At 50.1% G+C, this 27,306-nt stretch overlaps 1 protein-coding gene across 1 annotated transcript; it reads left to right on the top strand.

The window, feature by feature from the left end:
- Window positions 1-1,235: 1,235 nt before the first annotated feature.
- Window positions 1,236-27,046, top strand: MYBPC2 (myosin binding protein C2). Its single transcript, XM_049901671.1, has 28 exons — window positions 1,236-1,334; window positions 2,597-2,686; window positions 3,222-3,308; window positions 3,494-3,642; window positions 4,099-4,216; window positions 4,692-4,740; window positions 4,926-4,982; window positions 7,384-7,583; window positions 7,838-7,970; window positions 9,037-9,161; window positions 9,254-9,359; window positions 10,408-10,580; window positions 12,780-12,945; window positions 14,088-14,194; window positions 14,553-14,582; window positions 15,039-15,178; window positions 16,214-16,373; window positions 16,460-16,564; window positions 16,970-17,158; window positions 17,591-17,725; window positions 19,509-19,676; window positions 19,842-19,930; window positions 20,049-20,244; window positions 21,015-21,154; window positions 22,605-22,764; window positions 22,940-23,076; window positions 25,694-25,880; window positions 26,917-27,046. The coding sequence occupies exons 1-28, from the start codon at window positions 1,316-1,318 to the stop codon at window positions 26,925-26,927; spliced, it is 3,426 nt and encodes a 1,141-aa protein (XP_049757628.1). The 5' UTR covers window positions 1,236-1,315; the 3' UTR covers window positions 26,928-27,046.
- The last annotated feature ends 260 nt before the right edge of the window (window positions 27,047-27,306 follow it).

Below are 27,306 nucleotides of genomic sequence, written 5' to 3'. Positions count from 1 at the left end.
GGTGGCAAGGCGGGGTGCAGGGCTCCTGGTGGCAGCTCTGCCACTCCTAATATGGGTCGGGACTTCTCTGGGCTGGCCGAAGTGGCGTGGCGGTCTGCCTGGCAACCCATGACGTCATCTAGCGGCCGCCGCCGGGTTGGCTTGGCGCGCCCGGGAGGCGGGGAACTTTCCGGCTCATAGGGGGTTTTGGAAAAAGGGGGAGGAGGGAGATGGGCAGGCAGAAAGAGACTAGGGGCTGGTCTTCCGTCACACTTGTGTCCCTCACCCTGCGTTACTTCCCGTCCCGTCCCCAAATCCTTAACGCCAAGTCCCCAGACTCTTCCTTTCCCTCTCACATCCTTGCCCTCCCTTTCACACCCACCTGGCGCTTCTCCCCAGAACACCTGGTCTCCTCAAGCCCCGCCCCTTACCGCCCCAGAAACCTCCCCCCCCCGCCTGGAGTCCAGCCACCACCCCCATTCAGAAAGCCACAGGTCCCCCTGCCGGGAAGGGCGCCAGCGTCCGGGCAGCCCTCCAGGGCCTTCCCGGCTCCCCCAGCCCCCTGCCCCCGCCGGGGACACCCGCCTCGTCTCCCGCGTCCGGTGCCCGCCGCACCAGCACCTGGAACAGTCTGGGGAGGTGGCCGGGCGTGGTCCCAGGAGGGACCTGCTTAAGCCTGGGGAGGGGACTGAAGTCCCAGTGCCCCAGCGCCGTCCCCACAGGCACAGAGACTCCCCCGCCCCGGCCGTCCTGCCTCCGCTGGGAAACAGGACCCTCCCTCTCGGCTCCAGTTTCCCGAAAACTCCTGACTTGCAGATACTAAGAATGGTTTTCTAGACCTGGCCTTCCTCCGCACCCCTTCCCCCCACCCCTCCCCCCCTCGCCGGCCCCACACCCCTAGGCCAGAGCTGGCTCCCAGCCCTTACCTACTTGAGACCCCTGCCCCTTCACTCCTCCCTCAGACTCTGAAGTCCGGGGTCCTAGCCTCCTCCTCCCTCTGGTCTGGGACTCTGGACCCTGAGCTCTTCCTCCCTCAGACCTGGGAGTCGGATCCTCTAGCCCCCTCCTTCAGACCAGGTGTCCGAGCCCCCAGCCCCTCCTCCCCGAGGACTTGGCGTCTCTCTAGGTCCAGCTGTTATTTGTCGCTCTTTAGAGCACGCGGGCGGAATGTGGGGCGGCAGGGGGCGGGGAGGGCTGCAGCCCGATGCCTCCCGGGGCCTCTTGGGAGTCTCTGGACTCCTTAAAGGGCTCTCCCTGGGGGCCCACGCATCCTCCCCAGGGCCCAGCGGGAAGCGGTTGCAGTCGGAGGAGCAGAAGGAGTTCCGCCGCCGCCGACATGCCTGAGGCAAAGCCAGGTGGCTGCCAGGACCCCTTCTCTATATGGGGACGGGGACCCTCTTTTTTGAATGGGAATTGAGGATTTCTCTCTTTGTAGGGTTGGGAGAATGGGGTTCCTTCTCTGTGTGGGGAGGAGATTCTCTTCCTTGTGTGTGGGGGTAGGGGAGCCCCTATCTGTTTAGGGGAGTGTCTTTTCTCTGCATGGGGAAGGGATCCCTTCTCTGTTGGGGTTTAGGGAGCCATCTCTGGGTATAAATGGGGATTCTCTGATTGTGAAAGGAGTCATTTCTTATTGGGGCAGGGGAACCTGTGTGTGCAGATAAGGGAGTCTCTCTTGCATGGCACTTGGGGGTTCTTCTACATCTGGGGTTGGCATTCTTTAGGTAGGAATTAGGGCCATGCCACTGCGTGAAGATGGGGGGTCTTTCTCTGTAGAGGGTTGAGATCCTCAAGTGTAAGAAGACAAGGGTTCCTCTCTGCGTGGTGAGGTATGCTCTTCCTGTATAAGGATGAGAGACCCTTTTTATACGGGGATTGGGAGCTTCCCTGTGTAGGAATTAGGGGGCCTTCTCCATATAAGGGCTGGGGGTCCTTTCTTTAAGTGGAGTTTGGAGACCCTATTTGAATGGAACTAGGAGGCATTGCTTTATACAGGAACAGGGTCTTTCTCTCTAGATTGAGATGAACACAGGAGACACAGCCCCCAGAAGTCACCTCCCCTGGGGTGTCCAGTTCACTGGCCCTAGGCTAACCAGGCTGTGGGGCGAGGGTCCAGCCCTCACTGAAGCTGGGGCCCTGGCAGGCCTGGAGCCAGAAGCAGGGCAGGTGGAGGGTGCTGTGGTCAGCACAGGGTGTCCAGTTTCCAGCTCAAGGAAAGAGCTAATTATACCCCCAGATCCCAAAAGGTCAAGGCCTGGTGGCCTGGGTAGATGAGGCAGAGCCTGCTTGGGGTAAAGGGAAACCTGATTCCACAGATACTTAAGATTAGAGATAAATTTACACTTTGAATGGGGGCCTGGACTCCTGGGTCTGAGGAGGAGGAGGCTGGGGGCCTGGCCTCCTGGGTCTGAAGGAGGAGAGAGCTAGGGACCAGATTCCTGGGCCTGAGGGAGGAGGGGCCTGGGGGTCTGGACTCCTAGGTCTAAGGGAGGAGGGGGCTGAGGGCCTGGACTCCTGGGTCTGAGGGTGGAGGGGGCTGGTGGCCTCCACTCCTGGGTCCTGGAAGAGGAAGGCGGAAGAACGTGGTCAACTGTGAATATCTCTTTCTTCCACTTCACAGAGGACAAAAAGGCCCCCAAAGGCAAAGATGCCCCTAAACAAGCCCCCAAAGAAACTCTCCCTAAGGGTGCTCCTGCAGAGCCCCCCAAAGGTGAGACTGGGATTCCCTTGGGCTCAGCCAAACTTGGCATCTCATTTTCCCCCTGTTCCCCTCACTCCTGTGTACCCTTGGCCCAGCCTCCTCCCAGCCTCTAGTCTCCCCTTCCCAGTCCAGCCCCTACAAGGCCCCAGAGCTGACCATGCCCCTCCTCTGCTTCCACCCTTCCCATGGCTCCCCAGTACCCCAGGACAGAGCCCAGCCTCTCAGTCTCACCAACATGCTGGCTGATCAAGTCCTGCCCAGCTCCAAACACCTCCAGGCCATCTTTAAGGTTCTCCTACCCCAAAGGCCCATTTGAGACCATCCAGACCACCACCCTTCAGTTCACAGATGGGTAACTGAGGCCCAAAGGGAGCAGGGAGCCTTGCCAAGGTCACACAGCCACCTGGGTGACAGTGGATCTTTCCCAGGTCAGGGGAAGCCACTTCTCCCCCTCTGACCTTTGGCTTCTGAGCAGAGGGTTGTCACTGGCTCTAAGCCCCCTGCCCAGCTTGTCTCTGACCCCAGAATCCTGTCTCCTGAGCAGAAGCCCCAGCTGAGGATCAGTCCCCCCTCAGCGAGGAGCCCACTGGGGTGTTCCTGAAGAAGCCGAACTCGGTGTCAGTGGAGGCTGGTGAGAGAGGGGGCCTGGGGAGGATGTGGCTTAGGCCAGGACTCCTGGGTCTGAGGGAGGAGGGAGCTGGGGGCCCAGATTCCCAGGTCTGAGGGTGGAGGAGCTGGGGCCTGGACTCCTTAGCCTATTCTGGAAGGTCTTATGATTCCTGACTTGCCCCATCCCCATCTTCACCTCCCACCCAGGAAAGGACACGCTGATCGTGGCCAAGTTGAATGGGAAGGAGCTCTCCGGCACACCAATCATCAAGTGGTTCAAGGGGAAGTGGCTGGAGCTGGGCATCAAGAGTGGCACCCGGTTCTCCTTCAAAGAGCATCACGACTCTGCCAGTAATGTGAGCATGCCAGCTGGGGCTGGAGGTTGTGGAGGCCCCATTTCCCAGAAGGCCTGTTGCCTGAGACCAAACTATAAGCCTGGAGCCTTGTAGATGGAGAATGAGATTCTCAGAACAGAGGTTGCGCAGGCTGTTCATTAGATTGTGCTGGGCAGGAGGGGAGAATGGTTGGGTTAGGGCAGGGTGCACTTGGCTGTGGCTGTGTGATCCCAGAAAGGTTTCAGGGAGTCAGGGACTAGGGGCCCACAGGGGTCAAGATTGTTCAGGTATAAGCAAGAGACTGAGCCAGCCCCACTGGGTGCTGGCCAAGGCTTCCCTACTCTCTGTCTCTCTCAGCCCCGGTGTGGGGTGGGGGTGGGAGGACTCAGGGAGAGGGTTATGAAGCAGGTTCTGGGGATGATGGGGGTGGTGATGGGGGGTGGTCATGTGCACCCACACCCCTGGTCCTGCCCCCAGGTGTACACCGTGGAGCTGCACATTGGAAAGGTGGTACTGGGGGACCGTGGGGATTACCGGCTCGAGGTCAAATCCAAGGACACCTGCGACAGCTGTGGCTTCAGCATCGATGTGGAGGGTGCACTGGCGGGGGTGGACGTGAAGGGCTGTGGGTCTAGGGTGGCAGACAGTTGTACCAGCCATGTGTAACCAGAGTGTGCAGGAGTGGGGTAAGGGGACACAGGCTTTGGGTAGAAATATGGATAGGTGGACTTTTGTCAGGGAATTCAAAATTGGGAGCGACAGTCTATAGGCTTAGAATGTGAGGGTGTGCATCAGGCTTAGGAGCAAGAAGGTATAGATTTGGGGGTGAAAGCGTCCAGGGTTTTGGAATGCACATACGAAGGTTTAGGTGGTGAGTTATGCGGACTCCAAGGTCATGGTGTACAGGCTTGAGAATGTATCAGGAAGGGCTTGGGGAGCGAAGGTGTCCACCTTTAGAGAGTAAGGGGGGGTCCTGGAAAGGCTGTGCAGGCCTGGAGGGGCACTCTGGTCTTGGAGCAAACTTTGCCTCCAGCTTATCATTCTCCCACCCCCTCATCCCCTCCCCCCAGCACCTCGTCAGGATGCCTCTGGGCAGAGTCTAGAAAGCTTCAAGCGTACGTAAGTAACCCTGGACCCTGGGGAGAGGATTCCTGTCTCCTGATGCCAAGGACCGTGGGAGGGTCTCCCTTGGGTTTGGGAGATGTGGGAGAAGAGAGGACTGGGGAAGGCAAGGAATGGGAACCCTGGGATGAGTCTGGGGGACAGGACCACAGTGGGGTTCACACTCATCTCAATGACCATAGGGGTGATGCGAAGTCAGACGCAGGTGAGCTGGATTTCAGCAGCCTGTTGAAGAAGAGGTGAGTCAACTCCACCCGGCATAGGGAGGGGGAAGTGGGGGCACAGGGAGGAGGAGGATGGTGGGTAAGGTTGAGGTAGGGCCTCTGTTGCTTCCCATCTGTTATCCCTAGACTTGCTGCCCACCATTCAACCCCTCCTCCATCCATCCACTCCCCTGGGCCCACCCAATATTCAACCTATCAACCCATCCGTTCCCCTGTCTATTCACCCATCTACCCATTCATCCACACCCCCATCCATTCAACCAACTGCCCACCAATTCACCTACCTACCCACACTTTAACCTATTCTCCTCACATTCACTCTTCTTTATTCATCCATCCACTTGTCCATCAACCCACCCACTAATCCATCCATTTATCCATCCATCCACCTACCCACATATCTTCCCACCTATCCATCCACCCATTTGCCCATATATCCAGTCACCCATTTATTAACCCTTCTATTCATCCTCCATCCACCCATTCTGTCCATTCATTTGCCCATACACTTTCCCACCTCTCTAGTCACCCACCTACCCACCTCTTCACTACCTGTCTACAATACATCCACCTTCCCATCTGTCTCTCCATTTGCTTGCAATTGAACCCAGCATTCCACACATCCACCTAGCCATACATTCCTCTATCAACTGTTCACCCCTCCATTGACACATTCATCCACCCAGACAGCTCTCTGTTAGATTGAGCTATATGAGATTGCTGTTCTATAGGTCAAAAATGGCTGAATATTGGCAATTTCATATGGTTCAATGAAATATTTGCCCACTCACTCATATATTCATTATCTACTGGTCTACTTATCAATTCTTCTACTCTCCCATATATCTCCATAACCAAATCCATGACAACCTCACTTACTACAGCTTCTCCTCACTTATCGACTATCTCATTATCCAATATTTCTCATTTACAACAATGGTAAAAATTCTACTATCTGACTATTTTGCACATTAATGATGTATGTCTGGCAGTAATGAATGCTGAGGAGCGAGGTAAGAGTAACACTGGCTTTGACGGTTAAGGTTAGGGGTCACCTTGGCTGGGCCATGATTATCAGTGGTTTGGCAGTTAAGTAATGATGTAATTCGGAAGTTTTGTAATGATGTAGTCACCCTCCATTTTATGAGCTGATGTGGTCATTCTCCATTTTCACATTAACACCAATTTCACATAATGACTTGGTCTTTGAATTTAACTATATTGATAAGTAGGGAGAGGGTGTAATAGATTCATCTATTTGTCTCCACTCAGGCAACCACCTATCCAACCATTTCCCATCAATATATTCATCCAGCAGCCCACTTAACCATGTCCCAATCTATCAATCCACTCATTCACCCAACCACCCCCCCCACCACTCATCCATCCATCCACATACCCACTCATCTCCCACCAACTCATTCATCTGTCTACTCACCCATCCCTCAGCAAGCCACCTGGTCATCCATCTAGCCATCCATTGACCTATCCATCCATCTCCTCTCTTGTCCCTTCCACCCCCCATCTATTTATCAGTCTATCCACTCATTACTCTGTACTTCAATCCAAATACTCATTGACCCCATATTCACCCACTCATCCATCCTTTCTTTGTTCCCTTCCCTTCCTTCCAAAGGTCTATCCATTTATTATGCACTCAAACACTCATCAGACATCTGAAGGCTCCTGTCAATCAACCCCTGGGCTGAAATCAGGGGACAGAGAGAAGTTTGACTGGGTCTCTGACATTGCTGCTGTGGGTAGATGGATCTGGTCCAGTAGACACATACACAGATTGAGACTATCCTGTGTGATTAGAGAGAGGGAACCACAGGGACCTGTGAGAGCCAGAGTGAGGGCAACTTACTTCCTGGGAGGGAGACGGGAACATTGGCAATGGATCTTGTAGGATGAAGAGGAGTTCATTGGGAAGGGAAGGTGGGGAAGCGTCATCCAGAAAGAGAAACATTTTATGCAAAGACTTGGACGCAGGAAAGATCCTAGTGTGTTCAGAAAAAAAAAAAAAGTAGCTTGGTTTGGATGGTTGTGGGAGTGGTGATAGGAGAGGAGTCTGGAAGGTAGGTGGGGTTGTGAATGTCAGGCTGAGGAGATGGGGCTTCTTCAAGGCAATAGTGAGCCACGGACAGTTTTGAAGAGAGAAAGGATGGCATCTGATGTGGGTGTCAGAAATATCCCTCTGGGGCCACTTGGGGAACAGACTGGAGGAGAAAAGACCAGAGGCCAGAAGGCAGGGAGGAGGCTGGGACAATGGTCCAGGAAGGACAGAATAAGATATAACAGGTCTAGAGAGAGAAAGCGACTTGGTCAAGTCATACAGCAAGCAAGGGGAGAAGGTAAAGGAGGACCCATACCTTCTCACCCCTGGTGGCCCTGGCCTGCTCTCCCCACCCCCCAGGGAGGTGGCTGAAGAGCAAGAGAAGAAGAAGAAGAAGAGTGATGATGATGACCTAGGAATCCCACCTGAGGTTTGGGAGCTCCTGAAAGGGGCAAAGAAGAGTGAGTATGAGAGGATCGCCTTCCAGTATGGCATCACTGACCTCCGAGGCATGCTAAAGCGGCTCAAGAAGGTCAAGGTCGAAGTCAAGAAGAGTTCAGGTCAGTCTTGGTCTTAGAGGAGATGGGCCCTGCATCATGGGTATCTGATGTTTGGATCCTGGACCTGACTTTTGAAGGCCCCGTATGAGGGTTAACAGAGCCCTGTTCTCAGGGACTTCCAAATTTATAGAAGGCTTCCTGACCTTGACCTTGGAGAGTTCATGGTCTATGGAGGGAGATTTGGCACTTCTGGGTGCAGTAAAGGCAGTGAGAACTTCTCGCCTCCATCTGCTCTGCATTCCCCCAATCTCCAGCCTTCACAAAGAAACTGGATCCAGCCTACCATGTGGACCAGGGCAACAAGATCAAGTTGGTGTTGGAGATCAGTGACCCAGACCTTCCCCTCAAGTGGTTCAAGAATGGCCAGGAGATCAAACCAAGTGGCAAGTATGTATGGAGCAGTCCCTGGGTGGGCGAGATCCTAGGCCTGGAGACAGAGCCGAGAAATTGGACTGACTATCCTTTTCTTTTTAAATCAATAACTGTCCATTCCCTCCTCTCCCCATCCCCTGGTAACCATTAATCTATTTTTGTCTCTATGCTTTTGCCTATTCTAGCTATTTCATATAAGTGGGATCATATAATATTTGTCCTTTTGTGTCTGACTTCTTTCACTCAGCCTAATGTTTTCAGGGTTAACCCATGTTGTAGCATGTCTCAGGACTTCTTTTCTCTTTATGACTGAGTAATATTCCATTGTATGGATTACCACATTTTGTTTATCCATTCGTCTATTGAGTCCTTCCTTTCAAGTATTTTGGGTATATACCTAGGAGTGAAATTGCTGGGTCATATAGTAATTCCAGGAGCCCCTGGGTGGCACCAACAGTTAAGTGCTCTGCTACCAACAAAAATGTTGGTGGTTTGAATCCACTCAGAGGCACCTCAGAAGAAAACCTTGGCTACCTACTTCCAAAAGATCAGTTCCACTCTGAAACAAATGGGGTTGCTATGAGTCAGAATTGACTCGTTGGCAACATTTTTTTTTTTTTAATTGTAATCCTATGTTTAACTTTTTAAGGAAGGCTGGCCACTCTTAGGAAACCCTGGCGGTGTAGTGGTTAAGTGCTAGGGCTGCTAACCGAAAGGTCAGCAGTTTGAATCGACCAGGCGCTCCTTGGAAACTCTATAGAACAGTTCTACTCTGTCCTATAGGGTCACTATGAGTCGAAATTGACGCGATGGCAACGGGTTTAGTCTTTTTCCTTGGCCACTCAACACAGAAAGGACACTCACAAACATACAGGAAAAATGCAAATACCTACTAAAAAATACGTAAAGGTGATAAAGAGCACGGATTTAGCTGAGAAGAAACACGAATTGAACAATATAGCCCCTTCCACATAATTTGGCTCTGATGGGAGGTGACTCATCCTGAGAACTGGTGCGAGGACCTACCCCAGAGCTAGGGTGGTACTCCATGCCCTGGGTTGAGGTGAGACTTTTGTACCAGGTACATGTTTGAGAATGTTGGTAAGAAGCGAATTCTCACCATCAACAAGTGCACATTGGCAGACGATGCTGCTTATGAGGCAGTCATCAATGATGAGAAGTGTTTCACTGAGCTCTTCGTCAGAGGTGAGGTCAGAATTTGGGCCTGAGCTTGCTTGGGGTGTGGAACTCCGGAGGGGTCCTGAAACTACTGACCTCCTGTCCCCCCTGCCTCATAGTACCTCCAGTCCTGATCATCAAACCCCTTGAGGACCAGCAGGTGTTTGTGGGTGACCGTGTGGAAATGATGGTGGAGGTGTCACAAGAAGGTGCTGAGGTCACATGGTAAGTGACTTGATCTCTGATAACCTCGCAAGTACCCATAGCTTCTTTGAATCTGCTCTGATCTTTATGGGACACCCTATGACCTGTCTCAGGGATTTCTGACCTTTACTTGGTAGTTACCACGAGACCTCAGCCTTTATATATCATGACCTTCACCCATGAACTCTTTCTAGAATTTCTGGCATCTACTCAGCATTATGACCTATGACTTCTCTTTGGGGTCCTTTTTCTGATCTCTACTGTTTCACAGACTCATTAAATCATTTATTCATCTACCGTTCATATACTTATTCTTTCATTTAATCAATCATCCATCCTTTGGTTCATCCAGCCACGTATCTACTCATGTATCTGCTCATGAATCTGTCCAGTCATTCATCTACTCATCCATCCATCCATCCATCCATCCATCCATCCATCCATCCATCCATCCATCCATCCATCCATCCATCCATCCATCCATCCATCCATCCATCCATCCATCATCCATTCAGGCAGCCAGTCAATCATCCATCCACTTAACCATCCACCCCTCCATTCATCCAGTCAGTTGCCATCGAGTTGATTCAGACTCATGGCAGCCCATGTATGTCAGAGTAGAACTGTGCTCCATAGGGTTTTCAATGGCTAATTTTTCAGAAGTAGATCACCAGGCCCTTCTTCCAAGGTGCCTCTGGATGGACTCAAACCTCCAACCTTTTTGGTTAGCAGCCAAGCACATTAACTGTTTGTACCACCCAGGGACTCCCTGGCTCCTGACAAAAAACAAAACAACAACAATAAACCAAACCCACTACGGGCAAGTGGATTCCGATTCATAGCGACCCTGTAGGACAGAGTAGAACTGCCCCATAGGGTTTCTGAGGCTGTAAGTCTATGAAAGCAGACTGCCACATCTTTCTCCTGTGGAGTGGCTGGTGGGTTTGAACTGCCAACCTTTCGGTTAGGAGCTGAGCACTTAATCATTGCACCACCAGGGCTCCCCTGATATCCAGACTCAAAGCTGTGCTGGCCTCTCACTTCTCCCTTTCTCGTCCCCTCCTCTCAGGATGAAAGATGGTGTGGAAATGACTCGGGGGGATTCCCACCAGGCCCCATATCGCTTCAAGAAGGACGGGAAGCGCCATATTCTTATCTACTCAGACGTGACCCAGGATGACGAGGGTCGTTATCAGGTCAAAACCAACGGTGGCCAGTGTGAGGCTGAGCTCATTGTGGCAGGTAAGGGGACTCCAAATGGGGAGGAGGCCTTGGCTGTGCATGCCTCTCATAGCTCCAAGTTGCTCAGACCCCAAATCTCGGCTCTGTCCCTGACTCCTCCCTTTCCCTCACTCCCTGCAATCAATCCACCGGCAAGTCCTATTGGTTCCACCTTCAAAGCATAACTTGAATCTGACCACTTCTCCCCATCTCTGCTGCTCCCATCTGGTCCCATCATGTCACTGGTTACCCTGTTTCTACTGCTCCCTCTCCCCCTTATAGCTGATCCCCACCCTTCACCCTCACACACACACACACATGCACACACACACACAAGTCAGAATGATCTTTGTAAAATATAAGCCAGATGGTGAAAACTAAATGAGGTCTACTATCTAGTTAACAGTATTTTTGTTGCTGTTGCTAGTTGCCACTCAGTCGATTCTGACTCATGGCGGCCCTGTGTGTGCAGAGTAGAACTGTGCTTCAGAGGGTTTTCAAGGTTGTGACCTTTCGGAAGCAGATCATCAGGTCTGTCTTCCAAGGTGCCTACTGGTGGGTTTGAACCACTAATCTTTTCCTTAACCAAATGCTTAACCATTTGTGCCACCCAGGGACTCCAACATTCTTGTATCGTCAATCTTCTAGTTTGAATATGTTGTTTTTGGGTGCTGCTGAGTCGATTTTTTGACTCATAGTGACCCCACGTGACAGAGTAGAGCTGCTCAACAGAGTTTTCTTGGTTATAATCTTTATGGAAGCAGATGGCCAGGCCTTTCCCCCTTGGAGCAGCTGGGTGGTTTCGAACCACCAACCTTTAGGTTAGCCACCGAGTGCTTAAGCAGTTTGGATATAGTACTACAGTTTTATAAGATGACCCCGTTAAGGGAAGCTGGGCGAAAGGTACATGGGACTCTATGAACTTTTTTTTTTTTTTTTTCGCAAACTCCTATGAACCTATACTCATTTCAAAATAAAAAGTTAAGAAAAGCCAAGTCATTTATAGCCAAATAAATTCTGGTACAGTTGATTCTCTTTCTCTGCGGATTCTGTATTTGCAAATTTGCCCACTCACTAACATTTAGTCATAACCCCAAAATCAGTGTGCGTTGTGCCTCCATGGTCATTCACAGACTCGCACGAAGCAGTGAAAAATCTGAGTTACCCCACGTGCACGTTCCCAGCCAAGGTGGAGCACAGTGACACTCTACCCTCTTGTTTCAGCTCTTGAACTGTAACAAGCATCCTTTTCACGATCTATTTAGTGCCATGTGTTTCACATTTTTGTGCCTTATGTTGGTGATTTCACTGTTTCAAATGGCCCCCAAGAGTAGTGCTGAAGTGCTGTCTAGTGTTCCTAAGTGCAAGAAGGCTGTGATGTGCCTTACGGAGAAAATAACGTGTGTGAGGTAAGCTTCATTCAGGCATGAGTTACAGTGCCATTGGCCATTAGTTCATTATTCATGAATCAATAATATATATTAAGTAAGGCATCTTTAAACAGAAATACAAGTAAAATAAACTCACGTATTGATCAGTTGATGAAACTGTTGTGACCAGAGGCTCACAGGAACCTAATCCTGCATTTCCCCTGGAGAGTGGTTCAGTATTCGCTAATTCAGTGTTCGCAGTGACTTTGTAGAGCATAATTACCACAAATAATGAGAATCAACTGTATATCCATAAAAAACCCAAAAAAACCCAAACCCCATTGCCATCGAGTCAATTCCAACTCATAGCGACTCTATAGGACAGAGAACTGCCCTATAGAGTTTTCAAGGAGCACATGGTGGATTTGAACTGCCAACCTCTTGGTTAGCAGCCGTAGCTCTTAACCTCTGCACTACCAGGGTTTCTGTATATCTATATGCAGCCATAAAAAAGGAACGTTTAAAAATTTATTCATATGGAAGGATTTCTAAGATACAGTGTTAGGCGAAAAGAGCAAATATGCTACTATTTGTATAGGGAGGAAGAGAGGAAGGAAGGAAAGAGGGAAGAAAGGAAGGGAGGGAGGGAGGGAATGAGGGAGGAAGGAAAGGAGAGAAGGAGGAAGGGAGGGAGGGAGGGAAGCAGGGTGGTAGGAAAGAAGGAAGTTTTTTTCTTTTCCCATTTTGTTCACAGCTGTATCCCCAGTGCCTAGAGCAGTGCCTGACACATAGTGAGTTCTCACAAGTATTTGGGGATTGTGATGGTCCCACTCCTTCCCTCCCCTTTCAGCGAAGCAGTTGGAAGTCCTGCAGGATGTCGCAGATCTGACAGTGAAGGCTGCAGAACGGGCTGAGTTCACCTGCGAGGTATCTGATGAGAAGGTGACGGGAAAGTGGTACAGGAATAGGGTTGAGGTGCGGCCCAGCAAGAGGATCACCATCTCCCACACAGGGAGGTAAGGAGGAGGCCGCGGAAGTGGCTGGGGTAGGGGTGGGGTGTGTGTATCCCTAGCTATAGCTGCATGTCATAATTTCCTAGGGCGGCCATAACAAAATACCACAAAGTGGGTGGCTGTATGTGTGTGTCTATAGACATGTATTTTGTTGTTAGGTGCTGTTGAGTCAATTTTGACTCATAGTGACCCCATGTGACAGCACAGAACTGCCCATAGAGTTTTCCAAGCTGTAATCTTTATGGAAGTGCATCGCCAGTTCTTTCTCCTACAGAGTTGCTGGGTGGCTTCGAACTGTCAACCTTTTGGTTAGCAGCCAAGCACTTAACTGTTAGTGCCACCAGGGCTCCACAGTGGGTGGCTTTAAAGAACAGAAATTTATTGTCTCAGTCCTGGAGACCAGAAGTCCAAATCAGGGTATCAACCATGTTGATTCCTTCTGAGGGCTTTGAGAGAGGAACTGTTCCATGCCTCCCTCCTAACTTCTAGTGGCTGCTGGCGACCCTTGGCCTTTGTTTGCTGCTTATAGATGCATCTGCCTCTGTCATCACATGGCGACTTTTTCCCCCTGTGCTTGTGACTGTTTCCATGTCTGTCCCTCTCTTTTATAAGATGCTACTCGGAGGGGATTAGGGTTAGGACTCACTCTACTCTGGCATGATTTGTTAACTGATAACATCTGCAAAGATAAATTCCATTTCCCCAAACAAGGTCAAGTCATCGATGCAGGGGTCAGGATTTTGACATATCTTTTGGGGAGACACAGAAGATAATATTAGTAATGAGAAAAGCTAACATTTGTTGCTACTGTATGCCAGACACTGGTTCAAATGCTTTACGTACATTTATTCCTCATCAAACTATGAATAGCTTCTAGCATCCCCATCTTACAGATAAGGAAACTTGAGGCACAGAGACGTTAAGTAGCTTTGCCCAACGTCACACAACTAGTATGTGGCAGAGTGGGATTTAAACCCAGGTAACAGCATTTCAGAGCCCAGAATGAAAATGGCAGGCATGTAGATGGGATTGAGGTGGGTGTTTTTCTAGGTGGCACTGAGGGAAAGAGATGGGGGCAGCCTGGCTGTGTGGTGTTCTCCAGGGTGGCCTGGCTTAACTCCTACCCTGTTCCCCAAACTCTTTAGAGTCCACAAATTGGTGATTGATGACGTCCATCCCGAGGATGAGGGAGACTACACATTTGTGCCTGATGGCTATGCCCTGTCCCTCTCGGCCAAGCTCCACTTCCTGGGTGAAAACACCCCTTCTTTTTCCCTAAGGGTCTCAGGATCCACCCTCCCAGGCCCTGGGACCCCTGGCCACCTCCTTTCATGATTTTCTCCCCGTACAGTGGGGCTGAGGGCAAGCGTCTGTCCTTCTCCTGTGATGGAGTTAGGTCAGAAATGGTGGGAGAGAGCATTGTATACACTGAAGGGTGTCCATGTGGGAGGAAAAGCAGGATTAGGAATAGTTTGTGGGCCTGAACCTCACCCCAACACCCCAGTTCCCTGGGTGACTGCCAAGCCTTCATCTCAGCCTCTGGGTGGTGAAGGTGGGGTGAGGGTCTTGCTGGATTTAGACCTAACCCTCCAGTCTTCTTTGTCCTCCAGAAATTAAGGTGGAGTATGTACCCAAGCAAGGTAAGGACAACAGCTACTCTGGTAAGCTAGGTGGCTGGACTCCTGGGTTTAAGGGAGGAGTGGGCTGGGGGCCCAAATTCCTGGGACTAAGAGAGGAGGAAGCTGGGGACCCAGATTCCTGGGTCTCAGGGAGGAGGGGGATGGGGGCTCCAACTCCTGGGTCTCAGGGAGGAGGGGCAGAGGGCCTGGAATCCTATGTGTGAGAGAGCAGGGGGCTGGGGGCTCGGACTCCTGGGTCTGGGGGAAGAAGGGGCTGGGGGCCCAGACTCCTGAGTCTGAGGGGAGGAGGAAGCTGGAGGCTAGACTTCTGGGTCTCAGGAGATGAGAGAGTTAGGGCGTCGGACTCCTGGATCTTTATGGTTGTTGGAACCCAGCTTCTGGGGTATCCTCTGGTGGGAGATTGGGAGGGCCCAGATGCCCAACCCCAAGCCCCCAGTATCTCTTCTCTGCCACCAGAGCCACCAACAATCCACCTGGACTGCACAGGCAAGGCCGCAGATAATTCAATTGTGGTTGTGGCTGGAAACAAGCTGAGGCTGAATGTGGCTATCGCAGGGGAGCCCCGTCCCATCACCACTTGGCTAAAGGAAGATGAGGTATGGGGGGACTTCTGGGTGCCCTGGGTTCTTTTCCCTCTCAGCTCTGCTGGATGAGCTTAGGAAAGTTGCTTTCCATCTCTAAGCCTCAGTTTCATTGTCTGTAAAACGAGGATGATGATTCCTTCTTCAGAGAATTGTTTTGAAAATTAGAGGTTACATTTGTCTATCATCTAATATAGGGCCCAGCACATGGTGGACATTCAATCCACTTATCCATCCATGCATCAATACAGCCATCCATCCAACCATCAATTCCTTCATTCATCTCTCTATATACTCATATATCTGTCCATCCATCAATCCATTGATCCATCAGTTCATTCATTCACCCCACCCACCCGTCCATCTGGCGAATATTTTAATCCTGCATGTTTCAAACCCTGGGGCAGTTCAATTTTTCTTCTCTCCTCTGGAGTTCAGTTTCCTCTTCTATAAAACGGATAGACTTGCCTCAGTCTTCAATCATTCATTCACTCAGCATACATCCCCTTAGTTTTCCTCTATGCCAGACATTCAGGATACAACCATGAATCAGACCCAGCCCCTGCCTTCCAAGAGCCTTCAGGCTTGGGAAAAGATAGTCACAGTCCAGGGAGGTCAGGGCTGAGAGAAAGGGAGATACCAGAAGCTATGAGAATCCAAGATATGGAGCCACCACTTTCAGCTGGAGGCATCCAAGGATGCTTCCTGGAAGAGGTGACTCCTAAATGGGTCCTAAAGGATGAGTAAGAGTACTGCAGATAAAGAAGTGGGACAGGGCATTGCATGTATAGAGGACAACCTTGCAAAGGCTGGGGACAAAACAGTCTATTGTTTGAAATTAAGGATGGTGCTTGAAGGGTGAGGAATACAGTTGGGAGGAATGAAAAGGCTGGGTCTAGATCCAAAAAAGCCTCAAAGGCCAAGTTCAGAGCCTTGTACCTTGTGTGGTGATAAGAAACTACTGATAAACTTTGAGCAGTAGAGGAAGCACAGTCAGATCTGGGTTTGGGAAGAAGATGTAGAGCAAGGCCATCTCTTGGCTGTGTCTAGGTATTCTCGGCCACAGAGGGCAGGACCCGCATTGAGCAGTGGGTCGACTGCAGCAGCTTCGTGTTCGAGAGTACTGAGCGATCAGATGAAGGCCGCTACACTGTCAAGGTCACCAGCCCCACTGGCGAATGCTCGACCTCCATCTTCGTGAGAATTGTGGGTGAGCAGAGACAGCTGGGAGCACTGGGCCAGGGGGTGGTTCCCAGAGACTATGAGGAGGCCCCTAATTCCCCTGACTCCCCGCAGATGTCCCAGACCCCCCAGAGGCTGTGCGTGTCACCTCAGTTGGAGAGGATTGGGCCATCCTTGTCTGGGACCCACCCAAGTACGACGGAGGTCAGCCAGTCACCGGTGAGTGCCCATATGCCAGTGTCCCCATAGACTCTTATCTCCCCTACCCCATAACTCCTCCTTTGCCTCCCAGATTCCTCAGGATCCTCAATGACCTCCCGCGAAGGTCATTGTTTTTCATCTTTGATGCCCCACAATTCCTTTGGTCTTCCCCCCATGAGTCTTTTCTCCCCAGTGACCTGAGAATCCTCACTTTGGCCAATGGCCTGGAATTTTTTTTGTGTGACCCATGACCCCCTCTTGATTCCTAACCCCATGACTGGTGGCCTCTAACTGCTCTGTGACTTCTGAGATCAACTCTGGGCCATGTGACCTCTCTGATGTGAGTCTCACTGCCCCAACTGACTTGTGACCCCCACAACCTCCTCTTGACCACCTGCTTCTTTCTGCTTGGGGATCCTCCAGGGTACCTCCTGGAGCGGAAAAAGAAGGGCTCTCAGCGCTGGATGAAGCTGAACTTTGAGGTCTTTACGGACACAACCTACGAGTCCACCAACATGATCGAGGGCATTTTCTATGAGATGCGAGTCTTTGCTGTCAACGCCATTGGAGCCTCCCAGCCCAGCATGAACACCAAACCTTTTATGCCCGTTGGTAAGGCCTTCCTAGCCCCCTCACTGACCCTCTATCAACTTCTGACCCACATCCTGCCCTGCCATTGATCTCTGACCCATTGATCTTAGACCAAACAGTCTGTTGATTTGTTTCCTCTCATCCAACAACCCAACATACTGACTCCCAACCTTACCCATCCTCTTGATCCCTGCCTGATCCAACACACTTACCATTGTGACCCCAGACTCTGTGCTGACATTCCCCACTGACTTCTGACCTATCAGATTAACACCTATTCATGACCTTGGAGACCTCACTGTCCCTTGATATTTTGCTGTTTTAATGATCCTTGATACTTCGTTGCTCATTGACCTTTGTTCCACCATTTGATCCCTTTCCTGACCAATGACTCCAGCTCTGACCTTTGATCTCTCATTTACCCCAACAACCCCTTTCTCTGGATCTTTATAGCACCCACGAGTGAACCCCAGCACCTGATGGTGGAGGATGTGACAGACACTACTGCTACACTCAAGTGGAGGCCTCCAGAAAGGATTGGGGGAGGTGGCATCGATGGGTACCTGGTGGAGTACTGCCTGGAGGGATGTGAGTGACCCTGTTGGGCCTGGTTGGGGGCAGTGGCTCACCCAGAGCCTTGTCGTATCCAGTCCAGGGAACTGAAAATGGGGAAGTGCAGGGAGAGATAACCGGTGTAGTGGGCTGCTCTTGTTTTGTTTGTAATTGCCTGAAGTTCTACGATGGATGGGTGAAGCCAGGCCCCCAATGACCAGCTTGCCCCCTCTCCCTTCCTTCCCTCAATCCATTCTCCATCCAGCAATACCTTTTCTTCCATCCATCTATCCTTCAGTACATCTGTTTATCTAATGCCTATATCCCTCCCTTCCCTCCTCCTTTCCTCTTTCCTTTCTTTTATCCATTTGTCCATCCATCCATCCATCCGTCCATCCATCCAGCCATATTTCCTCTTCTTCCTCCCACCCATTAATCCCTCCACCCATTCATCCACCCATCCATTTCCTTATTTTCTTCCTTCCTTGTTCCCTCCTAATCATTTGCCTATCCAGTCATTCATCCATCCATCCACTCATTCTTCTGTCCATCTGAAAATCTTTTGGATCATCCAACCATCTATCTAGTAATATTTTTTTTCTCCCATGTACCTACTTACCACATTTTCTTTCTTCTTTCATTCCTTCCTTCCTTCCCTCACTCTTCCCTTTCTTCCATCTATCTACCCGTGACTATCTAATCATCTATTAACAACCTCTTCATCCATCCATCCATCCATCCATCCATCCATCCATCCATCCATCCATCCATCCATCCATCCATCCATCCATCCATCCATCCATCTCTCCATCATCCACTGAACAAACATTTATTGAGCACTAACTCCATGCCAGACCCAGTGCCACGGCTACAGAGATATCTCCAACATGGTCATCTCTCTGGAAAGACAGACCCGAATACAGATCATCTCGACACCGTATCCCAGGCTTCAAAGTCAGACAGATGTGGGTTCCAATCCTGCCCCTGAACTTTCTAATTGTGTGACCTTGGGCAAGTCTCTGAGCCTCAATTTCTTCATCTCAAAATGGCGAAGACAATTCCTATCTTGCCAGGGTACAGTGATGACTGCATTCGGTAATGCATGTACATGAATGGATGGTTGAACTCTTGTCAGCTTCTTCCCTCTTTCTCTTCCCGGAACACTTTACCTTGTTCTTTCCATGTTGCCCCACGCCCCATCTGTGCTACAGCCACTCTGATGTTTCAGAACCAAGCTTGCTAGAGTTTAGTCTGTTGATTGTTGGTCTGACCCACACTGGTTCACCAACCCATGGGATCAAGGCTAGAACGGCATATCACAAAAAAAGCAGGAAATTTGTTGAGCTGTCTCTAACCACTACTCCCAGTTTTCCCTCCCAGATACACTTGTATGCTTGCTCCCCTGGCCCCCTCCTCTCGAGCCCTCAGACAGAGCCATGCTCCCTGTTCTTCTATCCCAATTTTGGCAGGACAGCAGAGCCTAAGAGCTTCCTAGAATCAGACAGGTCTGGGTTTCCTTCCTAATCCAACACATCCTAGCTATGTGACTTTGGCAAGTTCCTTAACCGCTCTGGGCCTCAATTTACTGATCTCTAAAATGAGAATAACATAGTACTGAGGTGAGAACTGATGAGCTAATACATGTGGCACCCTTAGAATCCTGGTCATAGTAAGTGCTAATAAATGTAAGCTGCTGCTGCTGTTGGTGCAATTTTATTTTGGTGGGGCCCAAGTGACCAGAAGGCCATTGAGTTGAGGGTGTGCAGAAAGGCTCAGATGGAGGTCTTGAGTTCCACCAGCCATGCTCCTGTCTTCGTAGCTAATGAATGGATCCCTGCTAACACGGAGCCCACAGAGCGATGTGGCTTCACTGTCAAGAATCTCCCAACAGGAGCAAAAATTACCTTCCGGGTTGTTGCGGTCAACATTGCAGGACGAAGCCAGCCGGCTACCCTGACCCAGCCAGTCACCATCCGGGAGATTGTAGGTGAGTGACCCCTGATGTCCTAAATACCAAGTTGGTGTCATTCAACCTGCCTTTTCAGTAGTCATCATTAGGGTCTCCCCAGTCAACCTCATCACCATTGGTCTCGCCATCCTTGAAATATCCCCTCAACCCAGCGCTGAGCCCCTTCCCTGTTTATGCCCACAGAGCAACCCAAGATCCGTCTCCCCCGCCATCTTCGCCAGACTTATATCCGTAAAGTGGGGGAGCAGCTCAACCTCGTCATCCCCTTCCAGGTACAGGGAGCTGGGGGAGCTGGGACCAGGGTTGAAGTGTGAGCTCCTCCAGGTGGGACACTTCTGTGTGTGCAGAGCCTGGTCTGACCTCTCTCCCTGTCTGTGGGTGCCCCCCCAGGGAAAGCCACGGCCCCAGGTGGTGTGGACAAAGGGTGGGGCGCCGCTGGACTCGTCCCGGGTGCACGTGCGGACTAGCGACATGGACACAGTGCTATTCGTGCGCCAGGTGGCCCGCTCTGACTCCGGGGAGTATGAGCTGAGTGTGAAGATCGAGAACATGACAGACACAGCCACCATCAGCATCCGGGTCGTGGGTGCGCCTCTGGGACAGGGTGGGGGGTGGGCAGGGAGAGAGGAACCGTGGGCTGGGAGAGGAATGGACCAGGAATTGATGAGAGGAGGGAGGAAGGAGAACAGGTGAGGAAGAGAGAATGGGATGGAGAGCACAAGTGAAAATACATGGCGGTAGGGAAGGAGGTGAGACAAGATGAGGATAGCACAAAGGTGAGGAAGTGAAAGAGACTGGAATGAGGGAGGAGGTAAGGTGGGAATACGGTAAGGTGAGGGTATGAGAGTGGGGAAAAGGCATAAGAAATATTAGAAAGGGGAGAGTTGCTGAGAAGAGCTGGAGATGGGAAGAGGAAATGAGGAAATGAAGAAAGATTGGCATGAGAAGAGGAGGTAAAGAGGGTGGTCATGGGGAGACAAGGTGAAGAAGGTGGGCTTGGGGAGAGGAGGTGAGGAGGGGCAGGTTTGGGGACAGGAGGTGAGGAGGGTGGGTATAGAGGGAAGAGGTGACGAGAGCAGGTGTGGTGAGAGGAGTGAAGAGAGTAGGTATGGGGAGGAGGTAAGGAGGAGTGGGTGTGGAGGGAAGAGGTGAGGAGAGTGGGTGTGAGGACAGGTGAGGAGAGTAAGTGGGGGGAGGAGTTGAGGAGGGGTGGGTGTGGAGGGAAGAGGTGAGGAGAGTCGGTGTGGGGACAAGAGGTGAGGAGGGTGGGTGTAGGGGGAGGAGGTGAGGAGGGACAGGAGGTAAGGAGCTGGACAGGTGAGGGACTGGGGCTGGCATGTGACCCTCCCTCTTCAGAAAAGGCAGGGCCAGCAGAGAACGTGATGGTGAAGGAGGTGTGGGGCACCAACGCCCTGGTGCAGTGGCAGCCCCCCAGAGATGATGGGAACAGCGAGGTCACGGGCTATCTCATCCAGAAAGCTGACAAGAAAACCATGGTGAGAGATAAGAGGGAAGGGATGGGGTGGGCAGTAGGGGAGTAGAGCTGGTGAGGTTGCCAGAGCAGGTGTTGCTGTTCCCATTTCACAGCTGGGGACACTGAGGCTCTGAGAGATTAGGAGGACAGGGTGTGGCTGCGAGGGAAGCCTTTTGGCTGAGATTTGGTGCCTGATAGGTTGTCATGTGTAAAATTCACAATACAAAATTAACAATGAACCATTTTAAAGTGAGTGTACCATTCAGTGGCATTTAGCACATGCACGGTGTTGTGCAGCCATCACCAATGTCTAGTTGCAAAGCATTTCCATCACCCCCAAAAGGAACTCAGTACCCATTAAGCAGTGTCTCCATGGTCCCCTCCCTCAAGCCCCTGGCAACCACTAATCTCCTTTGTGTCTCTACGGATTTGCCTATTGTGAGTTTTTCACATAAATGGAAGCAGACGATGTTTGTCCTTTTGTGTTTGGCTTCTTTCGCTCAGCATAATTTTTTCAAGGTTCATCCATGTCATAGCGTGTATAGGAACTTCATTTCACTCTATGAATGTCCCTAATTTTATGTCTCTGTTCATCAGTTGATGGACACTTTGGTTGTTTCCATCTTTGACTATTGGGAATGGTGTTACTAAGAATGATGGTTTTTTGTTTTATTTTATTTTTGTTCTTCTTGAGAATATACACAGCAGAATCTACACTAATGCCACAACTTCGACCTGTACAATTCAGTGGCATTGATCACATTCTTCAAGTTGTGCAACCATTCTCACCCTCCTTTTCCAAGTTGTTCCTCCTTCATTAACATAAATTCACTGCCCCCTAAATTTCCTACCTAATCTTTCAAGTTGCTGTTGTCCATTTGTTCCCTTATAGATTTTAGAAGAGCACAATGCTCAAGGCACACATTCTAATTTATTTATTTATTTATTTATTGTGCTTTAGGTGAAAGTTTACAAATCAAGTCAGTCTCTCATACAAAAAGTTATGCACACCTAGCTGCTATCCTCCTAATGAGACAGAACATTCCTCCTCTCCACCCTGTACTCCCCATGACCATTCAACCAGCTTCTGTCCCCCTCTTCTCAGCTCGCCACCAAACAGGAGTAAGGCAGACATTCTTTTTACTAGTTAAATTGAAGCTACTGTTTGGTTTTAAGAAGACTTCAGGGGATATTTTTGGTGTAAGGTGTAACAATTATCTCAGGGCAATAGTTTCAGTGGTTCATTCAGCTTCAATGGCTCCAGAAAGTCTGGGTTCCATGAGTATTTGAAATCTTGTTCAACATTTCCCCCCTTTTGATCAGAATTCTTCTATAAATCTTTGATCAAAATTGATGGGTTTCTTTTAAGTGGGGTGCACTTGGGTGTACTTCTCTCACCCCCTGTCCCTTCTTGTGTCTCCGTCCACTTGTGTGTGTCCCTGTGGGCCTGACCCTCCCTGTCCCTGCACTAGGAGTGGTTCACCGTTTACGAGCACAATCGCCATACCTCCTGCACTGTGTCTGACCTCATCGTGGGCAACGAATACTATTTCCGTGTATACAGTGAGAACATCTGTGGACTCAGTGACTTACCTGGTGTCTCCAAGAACACGGCCCGTATCCTCAAGAAAGGTATTTCTGCCGCCCTCCACAGAGGTCCACCCTTGACTCCTCTGACCCTCTCCTTCTCCCCAGGACTCAATGTAGATGGTACCTGGTGACAAAAAAGAGGGGTTGGGTTTGTTCCGTGGATTGGGGGACATTCTGGGAACTCAGTCACCTTACAGGTATATCTCCTCTCATCCAGGACTCACCCTCAAACCGTTTGAGTACCAGGAGCATGACTTCCGAACAGCTCCCAAGTTCCTGACACCTCTAATAGACCGGGTTGTCATTGCTGGGTATTCTGCTGCTCTCAACTGCGCTGTCAGAGGCCACCCTAAGGTGCCAGGATGGGGCTCTGAGATCTGTGGGTATATATGTGTACAGAATCTTGGAAGGAAATCTTCGATAAGATAAAACCTCACTCCCTGCCATGCCTGCTCTTCATCCCTGAGATTCATGGGATCTCCTCATTTTAAACCCATTTCCAACACCAAAAGCCCACTTCCAACACCAAAAGCACACTGCCTCCTTTCTCTGGCTCAAACTGAACTTTCTAGCTTCCTGTTCCTCTCCTCCCCTGGCCAGAGCCTGGGTCTCACAAATCACTCTGGCTTCTTGCCTTTTTCTCTGCCCCATGACTGCCAGGTACAGCTCGTCTTGGCAGCCTGAGGAAATGGCCATTTAGTCTCTTTTGTTTTACTCAAGGATAAACGTCAACTGCTCTGAAACAGAAATCACTGGCAGGTTTAAAATTCCATGGCTTTCTAGGGTGTTCCTGCTCCCTCAATTTCCAGACTGATGTTTGTGAATGTGAACACTTGCAACCTCGAGCTCCAGTGACCTGGCTAGATTAGTGGTTGGCAAACTACAGTGCGCCAGATCCAGCCCACCACTTGTTTTTCTAAGTTACACTGAAACACAGCTATGACCATTTGTTTACATACTGTCTGCGCTGCTTTTGCACTACGAACAGGAAAGCTCAGTAGTTACAACAGAGACCATAAGGCCCACAAAGCCAAAACTATTTTACTATCTGGGCCTTTACAAAAAAACTTTGCCAACCTGTGATCTAGACCTCAGGCTTTTTTAGCTTCAGCCCCCTTAGACGCACCATGGATTCATTAGTTCTCCTACTACTCATGTTATTTACTAACTCCACTCATTCGTTCACTTACCAATCCATTCATTTGTTCACTTCATCATTCACTCCATTTACTCATTTACCTCATTCATTCATTCACTCGTTTTCATTTATTCTTTCAACAAACATTTTCAGAGGCTTTCTATGTGCTGGAAGAACCAGACAAGAAGTTTCTGTATGTTGAGGGAGACTGACATTAATCAAAAGTCACACAAGTAAAGCTTATAAATGGTGGTAACTTTGGTAGAGAAGTGCAGGCAGTTATGAGAGTATAAAACAGGTGTTCCCATCCCAGTCCGAGGAGTCCCTGGGGTGGTGCAAACAGTTAATGTGCTTGGCTGCTAAATGAAAGGCTGGAGGTTTGAGTTCACACAGAGATGACTTAGAAGAAAGGCCTGGCAATCTACTTCCGAAAAATAAGCCATTGAAAACCCTACAGAGCAGAGTTCTACTCTGACACACATGGGGCCAGCATGATTTGGAATTGACTCAATGGCAACGGGTTACTAGTCCCAGTCTGGGGGCCAAGAAATGGCATGTGGGCTGAGACCTGAAGGATAGGAAGATGCGAATTAAGTAAAATGAGGAGGGAAGGGCAGTGTCCAAAGAGGAAACAGTCAGTGCCAAGGACTTGAGATGGGAGTCTAGACTGGTCCGTTTGAGGTGTGGTTGCAGTAGAGGGAGGGAGGGAGAGGAGTGACAGGTCAATGTGTTTTACGTGTTGCAAGGACATGAATTTCTGGGGGTCAAAGGGTGTAATGTTATGGATTGAATTGTGTTCCCCCCCACCCCCACACACACAATGTGTGTAACTTGGTTAGGCCATGATTCTCAGTATTGTGTGGTTTTCTCCATTTTGTGATCTGATGTGATTATCCTCTGTGACACAAATTCTAACCTCTATGATGTTAATGAGGCAGGATTAGAGGCAGTTATGCTAATGACACAGGACTCAATCTACAGGATTAGGTTGTATTTTGAGTCCAATCTCTTTGAGATATAAAAGAGAGAACGGAGTAGAGAGGAGAGAGACCTCATTCCCACCAAGTAAAAAGAGCCAGAAGCTGAGCACATCCTTTGGGCCTGGGGTCCTTGCACTGAGAAGCTCCTAGACCAGGGGAAGATTAATGACAAGGGCTTTTCCCCAGAGCCAACAGAGACAGGAAGCCTTCCTCTGGAGCTGGCGTCCTGAATTTGGACTTCTAGTCTCCTAAACAGAATAAATTTCTGTTTGTTAAATCCATTCACTTGTGGTTTTTCTGTTACAGCAGCACTAGATAACTAAGACAAGAGGTGAGGACAGAGAAGTAATGGGGGCCAAGTTATGTAGGGCCCTGTGAGCCACACAAGTAAGCTCTTTATTCTGAAAGCAATGTTGACGTTGTTGGATGCCATTGAGTTGATTCCGACTTATAGCAACACCATGTGACAGAGTAGAACTGCCCCATAGGGTTTTCTTGGCTATAATCTTGATGGGAATAGATTGCCAGGTCTTTTCTCCTGTGGAGCTGCTGGGTGGGTTCAAACCACCAATCTTTTGGTTACCAGTGGGGCGCTTAACCATTGTGTCACCAGGGCTCCTATTCTGACAGCAATAGGGTGCCTTTAACCACTACCCTGCAAAGTAGACAATATCAGCCTACTATTATAGAAGAGGAGACTGAGGGTCAGAGAGAATAAGTGACTAATTCTAGATCATTCAGCAAGGAGGTGGCACAGCCAAGACTAGAATCCAAATCTACTTCCAGAGCCCCCTTGGGCCATCACCCATATGATCCTCTCTAATTTTGCTTCTTCCCCTGTTCCCCTCAACAGCCGAAGGTGGTCTGGATGAAGAACAAGATGGAGATTGGTGAAGACCCCAAGTTCCTGATGACCAATCACCAGGGAGTCCTGACACTGAACATCCGCCGCCCTTCCCCCTTTGACGCTGGGACTTACTCCTGTCGGGCCGTCAATGAGCTGGGGGAGGCGCTGGCTGAGTGCCGGCTGGACGTCCGAGGTGAGGATGCGGGGTCCCCTACATATTGCCTGGCTGACCCTTACTCCTGTCCTTTACAAACAGAACAGGGGGCCCCAGGGAAAGCAATGTTAGGATCCAGAGAGGACTCAGCCCTGGGCTAATTAGGAAGCCGAACTCAGACACATACAGGAACAATGCAGGGTGACTGCTGCTATTAAAGAAGGTAGCCCCAGGGCATTATGGGAGCCGGGGTGGAGGCAGCACCTGACCCAGCCTGGGCAGGAGAGGGAGTCAGTGAAGGTTTTCCAAAGGAGTTGAAGAACAAATAAAAGTGAGGTGAAGGAGGAGAAATTTGTTGCTAACTGCCGTCGGGAGCCCTGATGGCGCAGTATTTAAGAGCTTGGCTGCTAACCAAATGGTCGGCAGTTCAAATCTATCAGCTGCTCCTTGGAAACCCTATGAGGCAATTCTACTGTGTCCTATAGGGTCCCTGTGAGTCGGAATCAACTCCACAGCAACAGGTTTGGGTTTTTAGTTTTAGTTGCCATCGAGTCGATTCTGACTTAGGGCGACCCCATGTGTACAGAGTAGAACTGCTCCACAGGGTTTTGAATGGCTGTGACCTTTCAGAAGCAGATCGCCAGGCCTGTCCTTGAAGGCACCTCTGGGTGGGTTTGAACCAACAACCTTTTGGCTAGTGGTCGAGCATTAACCGTTAGCACCACCCAAGGAACTGGGTGGGACAGTGTAAGCTTGCTCCCCTTGCTGGTCAATGAATACAGCACACGAAGGGGGTGTGGTGGGGGCACATGAATTTAGGACCTGTCCCTGAACCCACCTTGTTGTTGCTGGGTGCCGTTGAGTCCACTCTGACTCATGGTAACCCTGTATGTCCAAGTAGAACTGCCCCATAGGGTTTCCTAGGCTGTAATCTTTCTGGGAGCAGACTGCCAGGTCCTTATTTCCACAGAGCTACTCAGTGAGTTCCAACTGTCGACCTTGCAGTTAGCAGGTGAGCCTTTAACCACTGTGCCACCAGGGCTTCTTACTCACCCCTTCCTCATTTCCCCCACAGTGCCACAGTGAAGCCTTCTCTTCTATGCATCAAGATGACTGCCTGCTGAATCGTCATCCCAATCCCTGACCTCCCGGGTCTGTGTTTCCGTTTCTGGAGTTAGCATTAAGAACATGAGTTGATGAGTCTTGTCTCGGACTCTCACGTGTGTGTTCTTCAATTTGCAGTTGAGGGTGGTCATGTCTGGGTTGGTGATGAGGGCCGTCATGTTGGAATGGCAACCACAATAAGGCAGCCATGATGAAACTGACCAAATTGATCCACCCATCTCGGAACAGCTACTTTAGTGAGGCAACCATGTGGTACTGGCAACTACAAGTCAAAGATGACCCAAGGCCATGCTGAGGCAGCTAGACTGGAAAGGTATTCTAGTGAAGAAGCTATGCTGCA

This window comes from Elephas maximus, chromosome 11 (assembly GCF_024166365.1).
Source record: "Elephas maximus indicus isolate mEleMax1 chromosome 11, mEleMax1 primary haplotype, whole genome shotgun sequence".
Lineage (NCBI taxonomy): Eukaryota > Metazoa > Chordata > Mammalia > Proboscidea > Elephantidae > Elephas > Elephas maximus.
Note: the sequence above shows the minus strand (reverse complement) of the source record. Positions and strands in the feature narration are given on the sequence as shown.